This window comes from Oryzias latipes, chromosome 2 (genome assembly GCF_053564925.1).
Source record: "Oryzias latipes strain Hd-rR chromosome 2, Olatipes_Hd-rR_3.1".
NCBI lineage: Eukaryota > Metazoa > Chordata > Actinopteri > Beloniformes > Adrianichthyidae > Oryzias > Oryzias latipes.
Window position 1 is genome coordinate 6140363 of NC_136238.1, and position 20135 is coordinate 6160497.

The following is a 20135-nucleotide window of genomic DNA, read 5'->3' on the forward strand; positions in this document are numbered from 1 at the left end:
TCAATTTCAGTTGCATTTCCTGGAATGTGACCCTTGTTTTTCATGACTTACCCTCAGGACCTTACTTAGTCCTTTTTTACTGTCTATTGCTTTATTTTACAACTTTTCTTTCTTTCTTTTTTATTCCAAATAGACGTCCGGACTGGCAAACCAACAGAAATAAAACCACATTTCCTCCCAGGTGCTCTGGTTCATCTCCAATCACGTTTTCAGCAGCGGGGACGGTTTTTAAATAAGAGTTTTGAAATGTGGGAGTGGCTGAAGAAGAAAAACCGAGGATGCTTGTTTTTTATCTTCACTTTCTGGCTGTCTGTCAGATCTGCCATAACCTGAAAATGTTGCAGCCCGAGTGCAAAAAAAGCTGAAGAAATACCATTATATTTCAAGTTATTCCAACATTTAATAATAAAAATAAACACTTTTCTTTTGCTGTCCATTTTTGCCGTCCGTTTTCCACGATACAAATCTGTTTTTAAGAACGTTCTCCTGAAATAAAACCCTAGAATCCTCTGGGTTCCTGCAAGGAGCCCCTCCTCCTCTTCCTCCTCATTCACCGCATCCCTCCTCCTCTAGGTCTGGTTTGGGCTTGGCCAGGTTGGCCCGGACTCGAGCCTGGTCCACGGCGTCCAGCAGGTTCTTGGAGTCCAGCGCCAGCGTGTGAGCGGCGGCCAGCATCTGCCGCAGACACTCCTCCTTCAGCGACGTCACGGCGTTCTGCTGGGCAAGGCGCATCTTGCCGATCAGCTCGCTCAGATCCTTGTTCAGCAGTTTCTTGGTGCCCTCGATCTGAGACGGGATGAAGGAATCGTCACTTATGCTGCTGAACTTTAACGTTTTCAGACGTTTTTAACTGGAGAAAAATCCAGCAGTTTACAGATATAAAGTTTAAAACCACATAATATGTAATGGATTTCTGTGTTATTTTACTCATATATGCCTTTTGACAAAATTGATTTTACAAATAGTATATTTTCCTCAATTTCAAATTTATCTCATACATTTGAAATTATTTATTGAACATAAAAAAAGGCCTTTTCCACACAGAAATGTCAGAGAACTGGCCAAAAAGGAATAAAATAAAAAGATGGAAAAGTTTTAGCTTACATCTTGTTCATAATATTTTATATTTGGTTTGATTTTTCTTCTTTTGTGTTTTTTTTAGTCTCATTACAAAATGATGCAGAGGCCAGTTGTATCTGGTATGTCGCAAGTGCACCAAAAATGCATTTATCAGAGAAAAAAATGTAAAAAAACCATCTATAAAATGACCTGAAAATGCAATGTAACCTGTTAGATTGCAATTAAAGAGCCAAATTATTGATAAAGACAAACTTTTTTCTTCTTTTCATAGAATTTGATCTCAAACTACTTTTTTTTACTGTTCTGTAAGAACTAAAATGTGGAGATCAGAGTTGAAAAATGTAAATAAACTCATGTAAATTTTTGTTATAGACACATTTTTTATTCAGGAAGATCAACAATTGTATTTAAAAATCTAATCGAAAACACAATTCAAAGCACTATTTGACCCCGAATCGTCCAGACTTTGACTGACCTCTGTGGCGACGGAGCTGTGCAGAGAGGGCAGCACCTCATCCACACTCTGAATCAAACTGCGCAGACAGATGCCCACCGTCTGCAGGCGTCAACAGATGCAGTGAGAAACATAAACAAATACTTAAAACATTCTAGCACGCGGAGAGAGGGCGCCACCTTGACAGCATTGGGATACTGGGAGGCGGGCAGCGTCTTCACGTCGTTCTTCAGCTGCACCACCTGCTTCACCATCTCCATGGTGCCGCTGTAGACCCGGTCGCCGGACCGGTCCAGCTCAGCCGTGGGCCGCGGCTGCAGCAACAAGAAACAGAATAGAGTTGAGCGTCTGACAGGTGCGACCACCTGTTGTGTTATTGGTTCGGATTTTCACCTGGGAGGCCGGAGGAGGCATGGGGGGTTTGACGGGAGGACCTGCAAACAAAACATTTTTCCACAGACAGTGAGCTCCTTCAATTACCAGTTTTATCCAACTGACCTGCTGGTTTTTCTCTTTCCGCCCCCCCCCACTGTCCTGCATTTATTTCTGTACATTTGCCTTCAACAAAAGCTGCTACACATACATCCCCCCTTTGCTCATCTTACTTCACATTCTGCCTGAAGAGAAGCTGAAAACTATAAATTGGATAGATTGCTAGCTCGGTTGGTAAGGTGAGCGGCTACCATGCAGGAATCCAGGGTTCGATTCCCGGAGGGGAAGAAACAATGGTACTGGGGGCAATTACCATATCAATGACGAGCAGTTAACATCACTCAGTGAGGGTCCTTAGGCAAGACCCTTAACACTACTGCCTTGCAAGCGCAGTTCAGTTGCAGCTCACCGCTCCCCCAGGGGATGGGTCAAACACAGAGAAGAATTTCCCCATTGAGGGATAATTAAAGTACACGAAAAAAAAAAAAAGAAATGTTGGGGTGATGGTGGAACATCACATTGGCAAACATCTTCATCTCTCAAACTTCTCTTCCAGGCGGTTTCTTTCCCTCTAACCCTTCACGTCTCACCTACTGACCTGCTCTTGCTCTTTTAATCTCATCTACACGCAAATATGACCGCACTCACCGTTTTCTGCGTTGATCTTCGGCGTCTGCACGAAAAAAAATAATAAAGCAAATCTGTTGGTCCTTTAACCATCGGGAACAACGAATCATCTTTTAGTTTTAACCATCACTGATGCAGACAGATAAAGAAAATCTATTGCCTAATAACTAAGATCAAAAATATGCAACAAGAAAAGGGAATTTAAAGCTTACCTTTGTTTGAGAATCTAATTCCACAGCAGATTCCTGCAGAAAAGAAAACAGGAGGATCTGGATCTGGTTCCAACATTTCTGTCTCTTAAGATCATTTTCAGGTCCTAATAGGTCAGTTTCGTGTTTCCCCTTTTGTTTGTTTTAGGATCATTTATTTGTTCTGATCATTTTGACCAAATCCATGTAAGAGGATTATAAAAACAGACACTTTAGATTCAACAAAATCAGGTTCCGTCCGTTCAAAGCATTCCAAAATGGTCCTTTCATAGTTTCTGCAGAGCCGCAGGAGCTTGTGGCCCCGTCCTGCGTGTTTTTCGACATCACAAATACAATCGTTTTTAATTTTTTTGTTTGTTCCTGATTCATCCGGACATAAAGAAATACTCAGAAATGCAATTTTAAGCGTAATCATTTGTTGTTTGTTAAAACAAATTTCATTGGAGTGAGTCTCGAAAATCCTTGGAACTGAATTTATGTCAAGTTGTACACATTTCCCACTGCACTTGAAAGCAGCATCATTTATTACTGGTTTATTACTGCTTCAGGCATTGCAGGACGTAAATCGGCCTTTTTTGTCACGTGTTTTAACGTCTATGATTTTCTAAAGCTTTATCTGTCATAAAAGATGTCATACCAGTTAAACACTCGATTCTGATTGGCTGTTGGGTGCGCATTAAAAAGTGATATCCCACAGTGATAACCGCACGCCTAAAAAAGTAGTTTCTGTTTCACAACATTTCAGAGTTGGGATCCGTACAGTTCTAACCAGCTGTCTCTCCTCGTGCTCCAGCCACAGTTTGTCCATCAGCATCTCCTTCTTTTGCCGTTGTAACGTGTCCTCCACTCTCCTGCTGTCCCATGGGGGGTTCACCTGAAACTCAGGTGTCTGACCACATTCACATAAAAGTATAAATGTATATTAATGGAGCATTTGAAACTCAAGTTGGAAAGTTTCAACAGTTAGTTTGCATGGTGTCTGTGTAGACAAACGCTTCTCTTTTGCAACATGCGTCTAGCGGAAGTGGCTTTTTTTTATATTTTTTTTATTTTGGAGTGTGGCTGCAGGTGTTTGGACACCTTTGGGTGGTTGATCCGTGGGAGGGTGTTGCCTTGTATTCTGGACGGCTGTGGAGACAAAGGCAGACAAAATCACGTGAGGTGAAATGAGGTTACTGCTGCAAAAAAAAAGTGTTGCACAGAATTTCTCCTTCATATCATGACTTCCACGGAGAATAAAGTAACTCAAACTTCTCCTAAATTACTGAACCACCATCCTAGCAAAAACTTGCAATGATTTACAATCAAATGTTTAGTTTTTTACATTTCAATGGTTAATATTGTTAAAAATGTTTTTTTTATTGAGTCAGCCACTGGAGATAAATAAATAAAAAATTTTAACATTTCAAAGTTTTTGTAAGTTAGCACCTTAAATCTGCCAAAATCAGAAAAAAATTCTTTGTTTTTTCAAACTAAAGTTATTTTGCAATTAAAAAAAGCATTATTGTTAAAATTATCTGTCTTTCAAGACATAAAATAAGACTGTTTTCTTTCTAAACATTGGCATCTCTTAATCTGTAATCCGACACCTTGATCTTTTGGCGAGGGACAATAGTCTTTGAGGTTTGGAGACATGACTGAACGTTGACCACGGAAAGAAAAGGACCGACTTGATCCAGCAGGAAGAAAGAAAGCAGCTTGGAAATGGATTTACATCCGATTCCAAGCAAAAGAAGTCAATTTTCCCCCCAACATGAGCGTCAGTAAGCAGCGGTTGGCCCAAGTCTGTTTGAGTTTCTATGGCAACCACTTTCACCAATCAGGAGTGAGCTTGTTGGAAGGCCACACCCCTACCACATGAAAGCAGGATACACGAAAACTGAAAAAAGTTTTAAAAGTTGGATGTGTATGGAAGCATATGTGTCTCATAATTCAAAATAAAAGTCAACATCAGAAATGTTTTTTCATTGACTTTTACTTTGAATTATGAGACACATGTGCTTCCATTGAAGTGAGGGCAAGCAGGCTCCGCCTACTTTTACAGAGGCCTCTGATTGGTCAGTTTATAAGTTGAATAAATAAAATGAGGATTGTCAAGAACATGTCAATAAAAAGGAACCAGATCCAGAATGGTTCTTCTGATCAGTAGAACGCCTGAGTAACAGCTGTTTATTTCTCTATAGAATTCTGTGGGATTTTAAAAGTACTTCCTGTTTAGAACGCGAGGGAGGGAGGAGTCACTCGGTCCAGTTTTTATACAATCAATGGAAACTTCTGGTGAGTCACATTGACCTCAACCTTCGCTCTTTTCCTCAGTGGGTCTAAAGCATCTAACACCTCTGCTTTTGTCTGGTTGGTACTCATTTACTCTCAGAAAACCGTCTCACTTCCGCTCTTCACATAAAACTTTCAAAACTCTATGTGACCTAATTCCCTTAAACTGCTTTTAAGGAAAGCTTTTTGAGCTTTTCAAAGAAATATGCACACGTATCTCCTACCCTGACTGGATATCTCATGATTTAACCTCTTTTGTCATTGTTGTACTGTTCATTTTAGTTGTATTTCATTTCTTATTTATTGTTTCAACTGTACGTTTTATTTTTTATGATGACGCCTTTCGGCCCGGATCGTATCTCAATGGGACTTCCTGGTAGCATAAAGGTTAAATAAATAAATTAAAAAAAATAATAATAACATGTCTTGACCCTCTGCTTTGGACTGCTTTCTTCTGCAACACAAAACATTCATGCAGATGGCATTTTACTAAATTTCACTTCGGGGATTTATAAAGTTGTTCTTGAATCTTGAATTTTATGGACTTTTATCAATACAGCTATGATGATCTGTCTGTAGCACAAAACAATTAATTCAAATTCACAAACCGTCGTTTTAACTCTGTCTTCTGCAAGCATTTCTTAAAAAAAACTAAATGGGTTCAAGAAAAGATTCACTAAAACATGCAGGTGCTGTGATAGTGGCCTACAGATGAATTGCATCCATTTTCCCCCCGATACCCTCGCTATATTACGGTTCTTTTTTTCTGTGAACTTTTTCTCTCCCCCTTTAAAAACAAACTGCATCCTGATTAGTTGTTGTCAATCGATTTCCTCAGTGCTGTGTCTCCGGTACAAAATGCATTCAGTTTGACAGAGGGTGTATCCAGACTCATTTGGTTTGCTTAAAGTGAACTGGAGTTCGTTTTCTCCAGATTATTTCGGAACAAAGCCGTGGCCTCCTCGGTAACCGCCTTGCAGCATCAAAAAGTAAAAAGCGTTGTCCCGTTGGAGAACATGGATGAGAGCGGCCTGAGCGAGGAGAAGACGCAGCACAGACATCCTGGTCTGACTGTTCCTGTTTGTTCAAGACGGTCCCACAGGATCCAGATCAATGAGATTCTGCTCCTCACTACTGATCCAGGAGGAGGTCTGAGGAGGTTCTAAGGGATCCTCTAATCCAATTTAACGCCCAATCAAGAGTCCTCAATGTGAAACGCATTAACAGCTTAATTCCTATACGATGACTGAAGAGATTTTTAGCCACACGGTTTGGTTTACAGGCTTTGGTTGGAAACAGAAATGTCCGATAGACGGCAGTCGGAATGCAGACCAAACAACAAGGTTCAGGACTCGATCTGAACCAAATTAAGCGGACTTGGTCCAGACTAACAGTCTGAATATACCCTAAATTTAAAAGTTATTCTAGAAGACTGGTTTCATTTTTTTTTTACAAACTTTGGAGAGTTTAAACAAGAAAGAAAAGTGTTAAAATGTTCTGACAAAAGTGTAGAAGGTGAGTAAGTGAGTGGTTTACAGCCTCTAAACATGTGTAACTGTACTTTGGGGGTTATTTTTTAGATCATAACCAACTGTGGTAAAGGATGAAACACCATGTGATTTGGTGCTGCAGCTTCACCGACACTTTTTACCCATCTAAATTAGGAAGATGAGGCTAACGGTGAGTCTGGAATGAAACTCATACCTTGGGTGGAGGATCTACTAGGTTGGGGTCAAACATGGACGGGGTGGGGGTGGCTCTCCGTCTGTGGTTTGGTTGCTCAGACTCCATCCTCTGGATGTCACTGCAGCGTTTGTACACCAGAAAGAGTTCCATCAAACACCTACGGGTTTGTGTCCACAGGAGCAGAGCGGCCACGCACCTGAGCGAGCAGACGAGCTGGCCGAAGGTGGGTCGGCGGTGCGGCTCGTACGCCCAGCAGCGGGTGAGCAGGCCGTAGACTTGGGGGGGACATTGTTGTGGTTTGGGAAGGCGAACTCCCGACTCCAGCTGGTCGATCACCTGACTGTTTTCCAACCAGAAGAAAGGCTGCTGGGCCACAGAGAAAATCTCCCAGACGCACACGCCTACAAGAACACCAACAAGTCAGTGAGTATTCTGCGTCACTGTTAGGAGCTGTTTGCAGAGATTCTGCTTTATTATTCTACACAGAAACATTAGCATAAGACAGTGCAACAGAGTGACACAATTTCTTTTTTTAAACGACCCCTTTGCTGTTTTTAACACGTTGATGCAAAACTGCCAAAGCTGTTTCCTCTTTTTCTTGGTGTTTAAAGCCACACACCCACACAGACAAAACCCCCCAAATTATCCTGTTGTTAGAGGTGTTTCTCACCAAACATCCAGACATCACTGGCTGTGGTGAAGCGTCTGAAGTTGATGGACTCGGGTGCCATCCATTTGATTGGTAGCCGGGTAACCGAAGCTGCGCTCGGACCAAAAAAAAGGGAGACTTTTTGAGTTTCCCACACGCACACGAGCATCGGAAATGAGCTCTGCTTTACCTTTGTAGTACTCCTGCTCGTCCACGTACCGAGACAGGCCAAAGTCACCCAGCTTCACGCAGTCGGACGAAGCCACCAAAACATTTCTGACCGCAATGTCTCTGAAGAACAGAAAAGCAGAAGCATCAAATGAAACGAGGAACCAAAAGAGAAATATAAATGTCATTAAGGTTGACTTGAAGACTTCAAGACAACTCTTGAGGAGGCAACCGAACTGTCTTACCTGTGCACCATACTGAGGCCCTCCAGGTAAGCCAAAGCTTTGCAGATTTGCAAAGAGTACAGAGTTAATGTCGCTGTGGTCAACATATATTGCTGCTCTATAAGATAGTTCCCAAGCTTTAGGAGACACAAAGAGAAAAAAGCTGAGCTTTCAAAAGCATTAGACACAGATCTGCTAATATGTCATTCATCTGAAAATGTATATTTTTTTAACGTGGCTAACTTCTTTGCATTAAAGCATAGAAACGCCCACCTCTCCATGTTCATAAAGCTCCATGACGATCCAGACCGGATCGAACTCAGTGACTCCGATCAGACGCACAATGTGAGGATGGTCCAGGTTTTTCATCAGATCTGAAACCAGAACAAACAACGCAGCTTGGATCACCAACACCGCCCGTTTCCCGCAACAACACAACAAGATGTGGAATTGTTTGACATTCAGCTGGAGTTAAGAGCCACTAAAGCAGCAACATTCCTGTTTCATTTCAGTTCAAATCTGGAAAATTCTTCCAGATGATGGTAGACAACCGTCCACACTGACAATGTCCAAATCTGTTTAAAATCTCGTGTATGTCTGTTTCAAATTGTTTGTTAAAAATTATTTCCATCCACGCATCTTCCTCTGCTTATCCGGGTTGTGGGGGCAGCAGTAGTCTAAGCAAAGATGCCCAGACTTCCCTCGCCCCGGCCACTTCCTCCAGCTCCTCTGGGGGGGGGACCAAGGTGTTCCCAGGCCAGCCGAGAGACGTAGGGTCTTCCCCAGGGCCTCATCCAGTGGGACATGCCAATTTACCTGCTAAACTGTCCTTTCATGGAAACAGTCGGCCATTTTGACTGTATCAGTGTGTATTTTTGGATTTTGAGGGATGACATTTTGATTGACAGGTGTCTGGAACCCAAACAAAACTCTGGCTTGACTTTGTCCCGCCCATCCGCCCATCTACACTTCTGCTGTCAAAGTCGACTGAAGCGAGATCAGGATGCCGCCTCAGCAGGAAGTGATCGCTGAGGCGGTCACATACTCACCAGCCTCACTCAGAAACTTCTCCTTCACTTCAGGCGAGCATTCCTTACAGGTTTTCACCGCCACACGGGTCTTTTCCCCGCTCTGCGAGCACGTCAGGGACAGAAAAACACGCTTTAATTGGGATTTTGTGCACATTTTTCAGCTGTTTTAGACTTTCTTCAACAATTTGGGTGAGAAAGCGTCAAGCCCATTCAGCACAACTCCACTTTCTGTTATTTTTACGGAAATGTTTTATGGTTTTAGTGCACAAATATGACATTTTCAGCCCATTGGAATGAATGGGAAAGTGTTCAACTCCTTCAAAAAACGTGGTCCTCTTTGAAACCTCAAAAGCTTTTCACATTTGACCATTATTTTTTGGTTGGTTTGTTTTTGGGAAGCAGCAATTACCAGCAGCATAACATAAGAAATAAAAAAATAAAAAAAATGTGTTAAAAACTGGGCTAGTTTGACCCCATGCTCTCCGGGTTTAAGCATTTTACATGAAGTTGCTTCAGCACGTTTGTTAAACGGGTTTGAAGAATTGCTTTTGCATTCTAAGCATTAATCTTTAGCAATCAATTGAACATGACTTCCTCATTTATTTTAGCATTAAGTCACATCGCTTCAACACTTTAAGCAGTTTCTGCATTTAATTAAACATTAGATCTTCACCGCTCACCCTAATAATTGTTGTATTGTTGGGAAATAATATCTCTAGTTATTTTTTAACCTTTATTGTGACCCCTCAATCACAGGTAAACTCACCTGACTTGTATAAACGCCTTCATGAACTTCTCCGAAAAATCCCTCACCGAGGATCCGACCCAAGACCACGTCATCCCTGGAGATCCTCAGTTTGTCTAAAACGGAACAAGAAGGACAAATCTTTAACTTACCATGCTATTTTTTATTTTTACTTAAAGTAAAGTTTTTATTTAGAAGGAAATAGAACAACTTTTTTTGTTCTGGTAGAAAGTCTTTAAAGATTTGGGCTTCTAAACAGTTTATTTTGAAGGAGAACTCACCCACACAAACCGCTCCACTTTCTGCAATCTCTGCATAAACATCAGAACCTGAAATAAAGGAATAGTCACTAAAATAAAATAATGAACTGAAAAACAAAGTGAATTAAAGTGTTTGATGCAAAAAACGAACCACAATTTCTCTGTCTGGAACAACTTTCTCTTTCATTTCTAGAAAAAAAAAGAGAACAACAATGAGATAAAATTTCATGCAACTACATAAAAATCAGCCAAAAATATGAACCTCCGCTTTAGTTTGGGCAAATGGAAACCGAAGTAGGAAAGTGTTAAAAATAAAAATATTCTGAAAAGTTTGTTTATATGGAAACATGCCAACGTGGTTTCTGTTTAGAAGCATGACTTTCCATTGTGACTCACTTCACTGGGATGTCAGGAAGCTTCTGTCTGACGTCTCTTCCTGTCAAGAAACACATTTTTAATCAAACACATTGCTCTTTATGTTTAAATAGTTTTATTTTTGGATGACAGTTTTCCATGTGACCCCTTTACCTTTGGGGGGTCTGGTGATGACGGACCTGTCGGGGCCGCCTTCCAGTCGACAGTAACCATCGATCAGGTCGGCCATGTTCTCAGCTACGGCCATGGAGGAGACGTTCACCGACAGCGGCTGGAAGGTTAAAGGTGAAACTCCATCAGTTTGGACGTTTGCTCATCAGGAAAACAGGAAGTTGTCAAAATGCAGCCTTTGAATTTAGCGCAGGGGCAACAACAAAAACATGTTTCAAACAAATGTGACAACAACATAGGATTTACCCCAAGGAGCACTGATTGTAATGTGAGGACATTTTTTATCTTGACTACTGAATGAACTCCTTTTGGTTTCTACAAAAGACAGTATTAGCAAATGTGAAGGGGTGGGGCTCTTGGATTTGTAGTTTGTGGTGGATTTAATAGATTTTGACTGGACAACATTTTTTTCCCAGGTGGAGGTTAAACCAAAGAAAATAAAAGCTACCAATCACAATTTTTAAAACATTTTTTTCTCAAAAATGCTACTCCCTTCAGTGTACATTTACAAAAATGTGGGTGTTCAAGTAAAAGGGCTTTAAGCTGGTTCCAAAACTACTTAAAAGATAGACTTCAATATGTGCAAATTTATGGTTAAGTATTGTTGTAGAATAGATGAAAAAATGTATATTTGTGCAGATTTTGTACATTGTTGTCAACAAAGATTGACATGATGCTCCCTCCCTAATGCTTTTCTGCATCCAGCTGCAGACACATTCCCTGCAGCCCGCATTACACTTCAGATGAACCAATCAGCGTCAGAACTTTGCAGCAGTTTTCGAACACATTGATAACTGATTTACATAGGAGGGACCTCCTAAGGGGGCAGAGTAAGCCACTAGAAAGAACATAAAGGAGAAATTTGTGTCACTCTGGGCCTCTCCGTCTCTGCTCCTTAAGAGAGAGACATTGGTTTGATCCAGCTCGCTGAAGGTAAACTAACTCTCTGTATATAAATAAATATAATAAATCTAATAAAAGACAGGGCACAAGAATATATCTATATAAAAAAATATATTATAACTTGTGGAATTCCCCATGGCTCTGTTTTCGGACCAAAATTGTTCATACTTTATTTAAATTGATATTGCTTTATAAGTATATAAAAGGAAATGGAGGTCCTTCTTTTTGCAGATGATACAAGTGTTTATTGTTCAGGACAAGACAGTTTACGATGAAATTTTAAAGGGATTTGGTATCCTTTAGATGAAAAGAAAAGAAAATGTTCGTTTTTTTGGTACAGATAAACAGTTTAAAACTTCATTTTGATGTAATAGAAGGTGTCTAGGAAACAAGTCATATTTGACCACCAGCTTAATTGGAAAACACATATAAAAAGTTAAAAATCCATGTTTTACATTCAACCTGAGCTCCTACATACTTAGCGTAATTTAGTAAATTTGGGGAAATAGATGCAAAACAAATATTGATCCAGTAATTAAACTTCACAAAGGAGCAATTAGAGGAATAAAAAAATTGATCTATTTAAATGATCAAATTCAAATTTATTCGTATAGCACTTTTTCTACTAAAAAACAACTCAAAGTGCTTTATATCATAAAAGAAATAATAGTAAGATCAAAATAGTAATTAAAATAGTAAACATAATTAAAAAAATAATAAATAAGATACACATGCCATAAAAACAATCAAATTAATTATTAATCAAATTCAAATCAAAACATGTAGACGTGTAAAAACTATGTAAAAGCTGTACTAAAAATGTGGACATTGTGCGTAAGAATGTAGCAAATTTTGTTATGTGCTTTTTTTTTTTTTTTAAAGAGGAACATTATAGTTTGAGAGGTATTTTTATGTTTGAATCATGCAGAGTAAGAACTAATGTAAAATGGAGATGTCCTATTTTTGGAACAAAACTTTGGAATTGTTTGAATAAAGATCTTAAATTAGTTAATGCTGTTTATATTAGGTGGATACTAGACACATGTAATTATTTGCTAGTGAATGTGTTCATATTTATTTGTATTTGGTTAGGCGTTTTGATTGATGCTCTGTTTTGTTTCTATGTAAATCCTTGAACGGGCTTTGGTTGGTTAAGAACCAAAGAGGCGTCTTTAGTTTGTACTCTGTGGAATCAGGAAGCTGAGGTGTGGCGTCACCTGTTTGGCCCCGTCTATGTGCACGGTGAGAAGGGCGCGGCCGTCACCTTCTGCGGTACAGGAGATGCTGCACACCTGGGAGAACTTGGCCAAACATTTGGGCTGCAACCAAGAGAACAGCATGCGTTAAATCCCCATTTTTTACATTTAAGGTGTTTTTATGAGGGCTCAGGAGAAGCATTTCGCTCACCGTTGAGTTTTCGGTGCGTTGGTGAATCCCCTGAGCGCCGATGATCAAGTCTATGGCCAGACTCCAGCCGTGCTGTCGACAAAGGACGGATGCACGGTAAGAAGTGTAAGGTACGAGCTTCAAATCAAAAGCTGCACAAAGAAAACCCGTCTCACCACAAGCTGGCAGGCGAAGCTCTCCTGCGTGAAGCTGTAACACTGAGACAGAGCGGTGAAGAACTTCAGGATGCACTGGTCCTGTTGCAGAGTGGAGTAGCCCTGAAACGTCTGCTGGATCATCCGACGCAGTTGCTTGGGCTGACACACAACAATTAGTCAGGGCTTTCCGTGGCAAAACTAAAGGTTTCTAAAGCAGCCGTCGATACCTTCATGCTCTCTATGAGCTCCTTGGGAAAGAACAAATCCAGCCCCACGTCCTTCCTAGAAGACGGAGAAAGTAAAATTTGTGCTTCGGTGTTTCCCTGTTTGATCAAAGAGGAGGCCATTTGTGGCTTTTTGTTCTTCCTCTTCGTGCTGAAGGTTAGATTTCCTCTTTGAGGTCAGATCGGTGGGAGGAATTTGTGTCTTTTGAAAGTGAAAGTTGGAAACTTACTCTAGCAGTTCGAAATTAGACTTCTTCTCCAGCCCGTTGGGATTCATGTCTTTGTAAAATCTCCTGCAAGCACAAAAACACTTTCACGACTCACTGCACCCATGTGCTTTATGACGTTCTCAGTGCGGTTGTTACCTGATTTCCAGACAGCCCAGCTGTAAGGCCATCCCATCGCTGACTTTGGAGGCGTATTGATGCATGTAATCGCTTCGTACCTGTGGATGAGCACGCACATTGATGAATTTAGCCCTGACCATGCTAGCACCACCACTCCTCTTTATTCTGAAACAAACTGTTTGGTGACCTGCAGGTAAAAATAAAGCATGGTGGTCCTGTCATCTCTGAAGACCTCCATGAAGTCCGACGGGATGTATCGGATCCTCAGGTCGTACCTGGACAACAAGGAGGATCCGCATTTTTGTCTTTCTCTGCTTTGCTGATGAGGTCAAACTTTCAAACTTAAAGTTAAGAGTTCTGGTCAAGCATGGGTAGGTAAAGCAGCACAAAAAACGGAAGAGGACCTCCACTCGGCCTCCAGGTGCTGCTGCTCGTAGCGCTGGGTGAGCTCAGCCACCGTCAGGTTCGGGTGCAGCCAGTGCATCTCCGAAGACTTGAGGTGTTTGAGCAGGAGGCCGTAGCAGAGGCTGTGTTGGATGTTGGGACCCACGCAGCCGCTGGACAGCACGACACCGATGACAGCCTGGAGCAGAACAGAGAAGGTGTCAGCGAAAGCGGCACACGCATAACCACGGCCCCGTGGAGGTTTTTCTGATACTTCTGTCTTTCTGCTGTCTAATGTTTAATCTGGACTTCCTCCTTTTATTCAAAATGTTTTATCTCACTCCATGCATCAGCAGAGGAGTGGTGTTACAGCAGAGTGGAGTTTCCTTGGTTGAAACAGAAAACATTGGTACAAAAAAAGTACATAAAGATGGCGTCCTTTCAGAGAAGTACGTCCTGAACCCAACACCCCCCTGTCAACCAGCCAACTCCACCGCCCCCCCCCCATCCCTCCTTAAGGCTGGTTTATACTCGTTCATCCGCTGCATCAATCTTTTCGTGCCCCTGCGCCAATCATATGGTCTAGTTCTGGTTCCCTTTGGACTGACCTCGTTATCTGCATCGAACTACTGAGTGGCATTTATTAAGCCTCGCCTCCAGCGTTTCATTTGGTATTTGGTTAGATGCTGTTTTTTTTACATCTATGAAGGCGTGTAAAGATGTTTACATCTATATAAGTAAATTTGATGTAGGTTGATGGTGCAGACAAGACAAAGTACTTGGTACATCAGGATTCTTTTTTGTATTTCAAAAGCCTCAGCAAACCAAATCATTATTATTTTTTATAAAGTTTAGCTTAAAACTAGAAGGAGCTGCACTTCCAGGAGAGAATGCAGGGTTGAAAGTTATATTTCTGAAAATGAAACTTAAAGGGTAATAATTGGCAAAAAGTAAAGAAAGAAATGAAAGATGTTGAGTAAGTGAATGAAAGTTGAGCATAAATAAAGTGAAAAAGACAGCACAATAACAGAAAAATATGTTTTTGTGGAAAATGCCAGAGCCGGGTATCGAACCAGCGAGCTTCTGCACCAAGGATTTCCCATGGATTTCAACTGAGGCAGAAAAACTCGGAAATGAATGACATTTTCCTTATAAATTTACGAGATTAGGAGGAATCAAACTGACATGTAAAGTAGCTTCTAAGAAAAACAAACAAACCTCTGCACTCATTCTGGGAAGAAAAATAAAGAATCAGAAAAACAAAAAGGCAGGCCGTTTAAACCAAATGTATTTTCTTACGATCACTATCTGGGAAAAACAAACAAACAATCATGATCCTTTACCACAAAAAAATTGGTAAAATTGGATTTGAACCAGTGAGCTGACTGTTTATTGATAACGTTACAAATGTTTGATTTTAAGGTTTATTCATGTTTTATTTATTGATGTGGGGCTTGCAGGATCTCTGCAGCTCCCGCTGATGACGCCATCGGTATCCCTGCAGCTGTCCACTTCTAATCCTGACAGTACAGTACTTTCTAATCCAAGTCTGTGTGATGCCTCCATCCAAAGAGGCCCAGTTTGGGGCAATTTCAACGCTCTTATGCTAATAAAAATTTGACTTTGTGTCGCCAAAAGGTTCAAAATGTCTTTGTTTTTGAAACCTTTCTGGAAAAAAAGCTTCACAGAATGCTCCACATCTTTCATCTTTGAGCACAGCTCTAATAAACAGACAACTTTGGGGACTTTTCCATTAATTTATGTCTTTTTTCTGTACTTTTACATATTTTAAAGTCGTAAATTTATGACATTTAAATTAATAAACTTTAAATCACGTACATTTTCAAGAAAAAGTCATAAATATAGTCATTTATAGTCGTAAATATACGACTTTGTGCTCGTAATTTAACAGTTGAAGTTGTTATTAAAAGAAAACTGTTATTGGTTTGTAAACTGGGTCTAATACCCTGCCGTAAGACTGAAACGATGTAACAGCGATCCTGCAATCCTGGGACGTGGAAACGGCAATTTTCTGGATCGAGTTTGCGCCGCCACCGCGTCTTCAAATAGCTCGAAATAAGTTCAGGTTGAATGGACTGTACTACTAAAGTAAAATTCCTATCGTGCATGATGTCATCAGCTTGTGTCATGTTTCGCAGCGATTGGTGCGATTCCCTTCTGACGGCCTTGCGACCCAACCGATTACAAATTGCAGATAGAGGCTATCTGGGGGTGACAATGGTTATACCTGTATGGGGCGCAGGTGCAACAAAATATCAAAGTCGTAGTCCGCAAGGCGAACCTGTACAGCAGGGGTGTCCAATTCCAGGCCTCAAGGGCCGGTGTCCTATATGTTTTCCATTCAACCTGCCGTTGAAGCTCCTTATTGGTTAAAAACACCTGATCCAGGTAATCAACAGCAGATGAGGCAGGGTTTCTGGAAAACCAGCAGGTTGTCGGCCCTTGAGGCCTGGATCTGCATGGACACCCCTGCTGTAGAGCCTAACGGCTAGAATGCGGCATAAAGACACCCTACGACAGCATCACCCGTACGTCATAAGGGCATGTAACTTCCACTAGCCTTACAAATGCTTCAATAATACACTAACCAAATGCACGACAATGGTATATTCCATTTATGGTACATGAAATACATTAAGGTAGCTGTACCAGACACACCTGCCCTCCTCTTAAGATGCAGCCGCTCCTCTCTTACGACCCTACACGGACCCGGACAACCCAAACACCAATACTTCACCCCTGCTTCTCAACGTCTTTTCTACAACAACCCCGGGACTCCCCATCGCCTTCTCATCAGTCATGACTCATTCCTAGCTGATCTGATGTTGCACGGCATGTTTTCACCACGACTCAGCAGATCTAAGCTACTTCAAAATTCATGTTTGCAAAGAGATATAGAAAAAAAACTAAATTTACTTTGAATTTTTTGAAAGTCAGTACATTAAATATCTTAACTACACTGACGTCTACACATGTGAACTACAAAAATACAGTTTTTTTTAATATTCTAAGTGTAGCCAAGCCTCCAGCAGCTCCTGATTTAATTTCCCCAAAAATAAGGTGACAGAAGCTTTTATTGTGTCTGTAGTTTTCTGGCATTATTTAGCATCTTCAGCTCCCTTTCCTTTTGCTCTCACCTGTCCAGGGCTGCACCCCTGGACACCTGGACATATGCTCCTCAATCACCTCGTTGAAGTTTCAAGACCAAGATTCCCTTATGTCCTGATGATGACCCATTCTTGGTGGATCTAAGGTTCTGATCTAGAGTTTGGATGGATTTTCTTCTCGCCTCAGCAGCCCTGTTTCCCAGACCACTTCACTGGTCCCTCCTCCACATCACCTGAGCTTCTTCTAAAAACTTCTCCTGAGCTTCTGCCTCGCTTGGGTTGTCCGTCTTAAACCCTTTCAAACGATGCCGTAAAGTAAAATGTGGTCGTAACCTTAAATTTTAACGGATACAAATGGATAAATCCACCAAACTGCAGGTCATTCGAAGGATTTAAATTAGTGGTAGAAGATGGTGATGGAAATATCTGAAGTGTGGTTGCACAGTGTACCTTGACCGTCCATCCCTCCTCGCAGCGGACCAGTTTGAAGTTCTTGCCCATGTTGGAGCTGTTGCTAAGGAAACACACTTTGATGATCTTCACTTGGGAGATGTTTTCTTTGCCCTCGATTGCCATTGAGGAGATCTTCAAAGACCCGTCCTGGTTGGTGGGAGGCATGCTCCTCCAGCACAGGGTTTGACTGTCACCAGACATCCCACACCCACGGGTCACCAGCTACCGCACAGGGACGCACATGACCGTCTCAATCGGTGGCTGCCGTCTTCTCCATCCTGGGAGCCTGAGGAGACACATGAAAAGCTGAAAGACCTCCTCCGCCGACGGCTTCAAGGAGAAGCTGCTCTCAGGTCAACTCCTAAGCGACTGAGCAGACTTTGTCAAAGCGGCTCGGCCCACGGAGAAGCAAAAACTGTGAGTAAAGAGGAAACAGCTCTGAGAGGGCAAACAAGGAAGTTGAAGAGAAGCAGCAGAACAACTGACAAGACTGATGAAACCGCTGCCCCCCCCCCCCCCTCCTAACCACTGCTCTAAAAAAAAGTGGCTTCTAGCTTCACATTCACTTCCGCTTGCAGAACTATTCCAGATGATGAGTATTGTTTTTAGAATGATTTAGGTTTTTGGAAGCAAGAAGCCCCTCTGCATCTGTCAATCTCATCATCCTGCTTTTATTTTTTTCACATTTCTGCTGTGGTTTTTGTTCTGCTGTGTTCTTGTTTTCGATTCATGACAGATACGGAGCGCGTCCAAAAAACAAAGATAAAGGCCTGTGGTGTGCTGCTCGTTTGACGATGCTTGTGGCTCGGTTTGGTCTCTTTTTGTGTCACTTTCTTTTTTGTTGTCGTTGCTGGTTTGATTCTTTTTTTCTTCTGCTTGCTGCCATTTTTTTTTGCACCAGGTTCCGGTAGAGAACTTGAGCTGAAGATGCCAAGATAAAATGGAATCAGTCTGCTGGCCAGAAGGTTCTGCGTACACTAAGCAGATATGACTGATTGATATGTGAAAACTTTAAGGAGACTCTGACAAGAGACAGAATGTTGTGGTATTTGTCTCAAATATTTGATAAATATTCCCAAAAAATCAAATTTCTCCAAAATAAGGTGACAGAAGCTTTTATTGTGACATCCTTTGTGGAGTATTTAGCATCTTCAGGTCTGAGCTGTACCAACTAGGTACACATTGTCTATGAGATCCCTAATAGACATGTACTGTAGATGTCTACAGTAGAAATCTACAGTAGATGCCTAGTAGACATCTACTGTAGATAAAAGACTTAAACTTAATCCTGAAACGCCGCGGAAGCCAATGCAGTGATTTTAAAAGGGTTGTAAACGGGTGCAGTGTGATTCATGTACTGTACATGTACTGGGAGTGCTTCCAAATTCCAGTTGGTTCATCCGTGCTCCTGTACCTGACCGTGTACCTCGTCTCTGGCCTGCCTCTACTACTGCTCCTACACCTACACCTGGTTGTGGATCCTGTCTCCGGCTCGTCTCGCGCCCCCAGTCACCCTGCATCTTCAACAGGATGAAGATCACTTGTTGGACTTTAAATATATAGTTGTAAAGTTAGATAAATTAATTCTTCTCTATGAGTTCTATGAGTACATCGTCTGTCCGTCCTGGGGGAGGATCCCTCCTTCATGTGGACACCCCTAAAGTTTCTTCTTTTTTTCCGGATTCCTGTTTTTTAGGAGTTTTTCCTTACCCCGAAGGGAGGTCTAAGAGCAGGGATGCTCAGTTTAGTTTAGTCTGTTTAGTTAAAGTTTAGTATTATCCTATTGAATCCTATGCATTTATGATCCTTTTTGATTGTATGTTTACCTTACAATTACCGGTACGAAGCCCGTTGAGACGACTGTTGTTGTGAATTTGGGCTATACAAATAAAATTGAATTCAATTGAACGTGTCCCCGCCCCCTTGTCCTCGTCAGAACTTGTGCCACTAAGTTTTGTAATAGTTGTAAGTTTGAAGCAAACTGTGGTAACGCTTCATTTTACAGTACAGTACTTGCAGAGTAGTTAAGTGGTATTCACACTGTACTTCTTTGTACCTACTTGGTCAGAAGACTAAATGTGAATGTACACTGCTTATGAAGTACCAAGTAATAGTGTGGAATTAGGGTCGACACTATTTTACAGTCCAGTTTTACTTTAAGGGGTAAATACCATGTAATTGTCATGTGAACAGGTCCGCATTTATTGCTGTAAGTACCATGTCTAATAAATTTCTATTAGAAATCTATTGTAAATGTCAATTCGTTTTCTAATAGACATCTACAGTAGATGTCTACTGGACATAGATGTCTATACTGGATCTACAATAGATGTCAACTGGACGTCCAGTCGACATCTATTGTAAATGTCTACTAGATAACTAATGTCCTGCGGGAAGAAACTACCCAACTGGCTTGTTTCAAGCATGCAAGGCCTGATGGGACACGTAGTGGGAAAGTCCTCAATGAGAGATTAAGACTGCGATATGCAATAGACCTCTACGAATTGATGCATATCCATGGCTGTGTCATGGTGTCGAGGACGTAACAGGCCCAGTTGCTGAAACCCGGAAGTAAACTCAGACTCAGGAAGCTTGGTTGTAGTTTTAATATTAATAAATGTCCAAGGAATAAAGCGCAGAGGTTGGAAGCAGGTGAGTATTGTATGTAGCTTCGGTGGGAAATCCAGAAGAGCTTCTGGGGATCTGCGCCGAGAAGCCAGCGAGCGAGAGGAAGCGCAGCGGCGAGCGATCCCGAGCACAGCGTGGA

At 41.5% G+C, this 20135-nt stretch overlaps 1 protein-coding gene across 2 annotated transcripts; it reads right to left on the reverse strand.

Annotated features, from left to right (window-relative positions):
- Window positions 1-362: 362 nt before the first annotated feature.
- On the reverse strand, window positions 363-17791 carry LOC101166779 (protein-tyrosine kinase 2-beta). 2 transcript variants are annotated; one of them, XM_011485470.3, is made up of 29 exons: window positions 17366-17791; window positions 13808-13986; window positions 13591-13678; window positions 13422-13501; window positions 13287-13349; window positions 13060-13114; window positions 12851-12991; window positions 12696-12767; window positions 12506-12607; window positions 10368-10485; window positions 10236-10275; window positions 9991-10028; window positions 9861-9908; window positions 9601-9695; window positions 8853-8934; window positions 8077-8177; window positions 7825-7940; window positions 7602-7702; window positions 7433-7522; window positions 6959-7163; window positions 6781-6880; window positions 3883-3930; window positions 3572-3691; window positions 2806-2838; window positions 2615-2639; window positions 1928-1968; window positions 1714-1848; window positions 1556-1636; window positions 363-786 (listed from the first exon to the last, which is right to left on the reverse strand). In XM_011485470.3, the coding sequence occupies exons 1-29, from the start codon at window positions 17567-17569 to the stop codon at window positions 547-549; spliced, it is 2841 nt and encodes a 946-aa protein (XP_011483772.1). In that variant the 5' UTR covers window positions 17570-17791; the 3' UTR covers window positions 363-546. The 2 variants fall into 2 exon arrangements, with proteins under 2 accessions (XP_011483772.1, XP_020564929.1); XM_020709270.3 differs by having other exon boundaries at window positions 3563-3691.
- Window positions 17792-20135: the final 2344 nt, after the last annotated feature.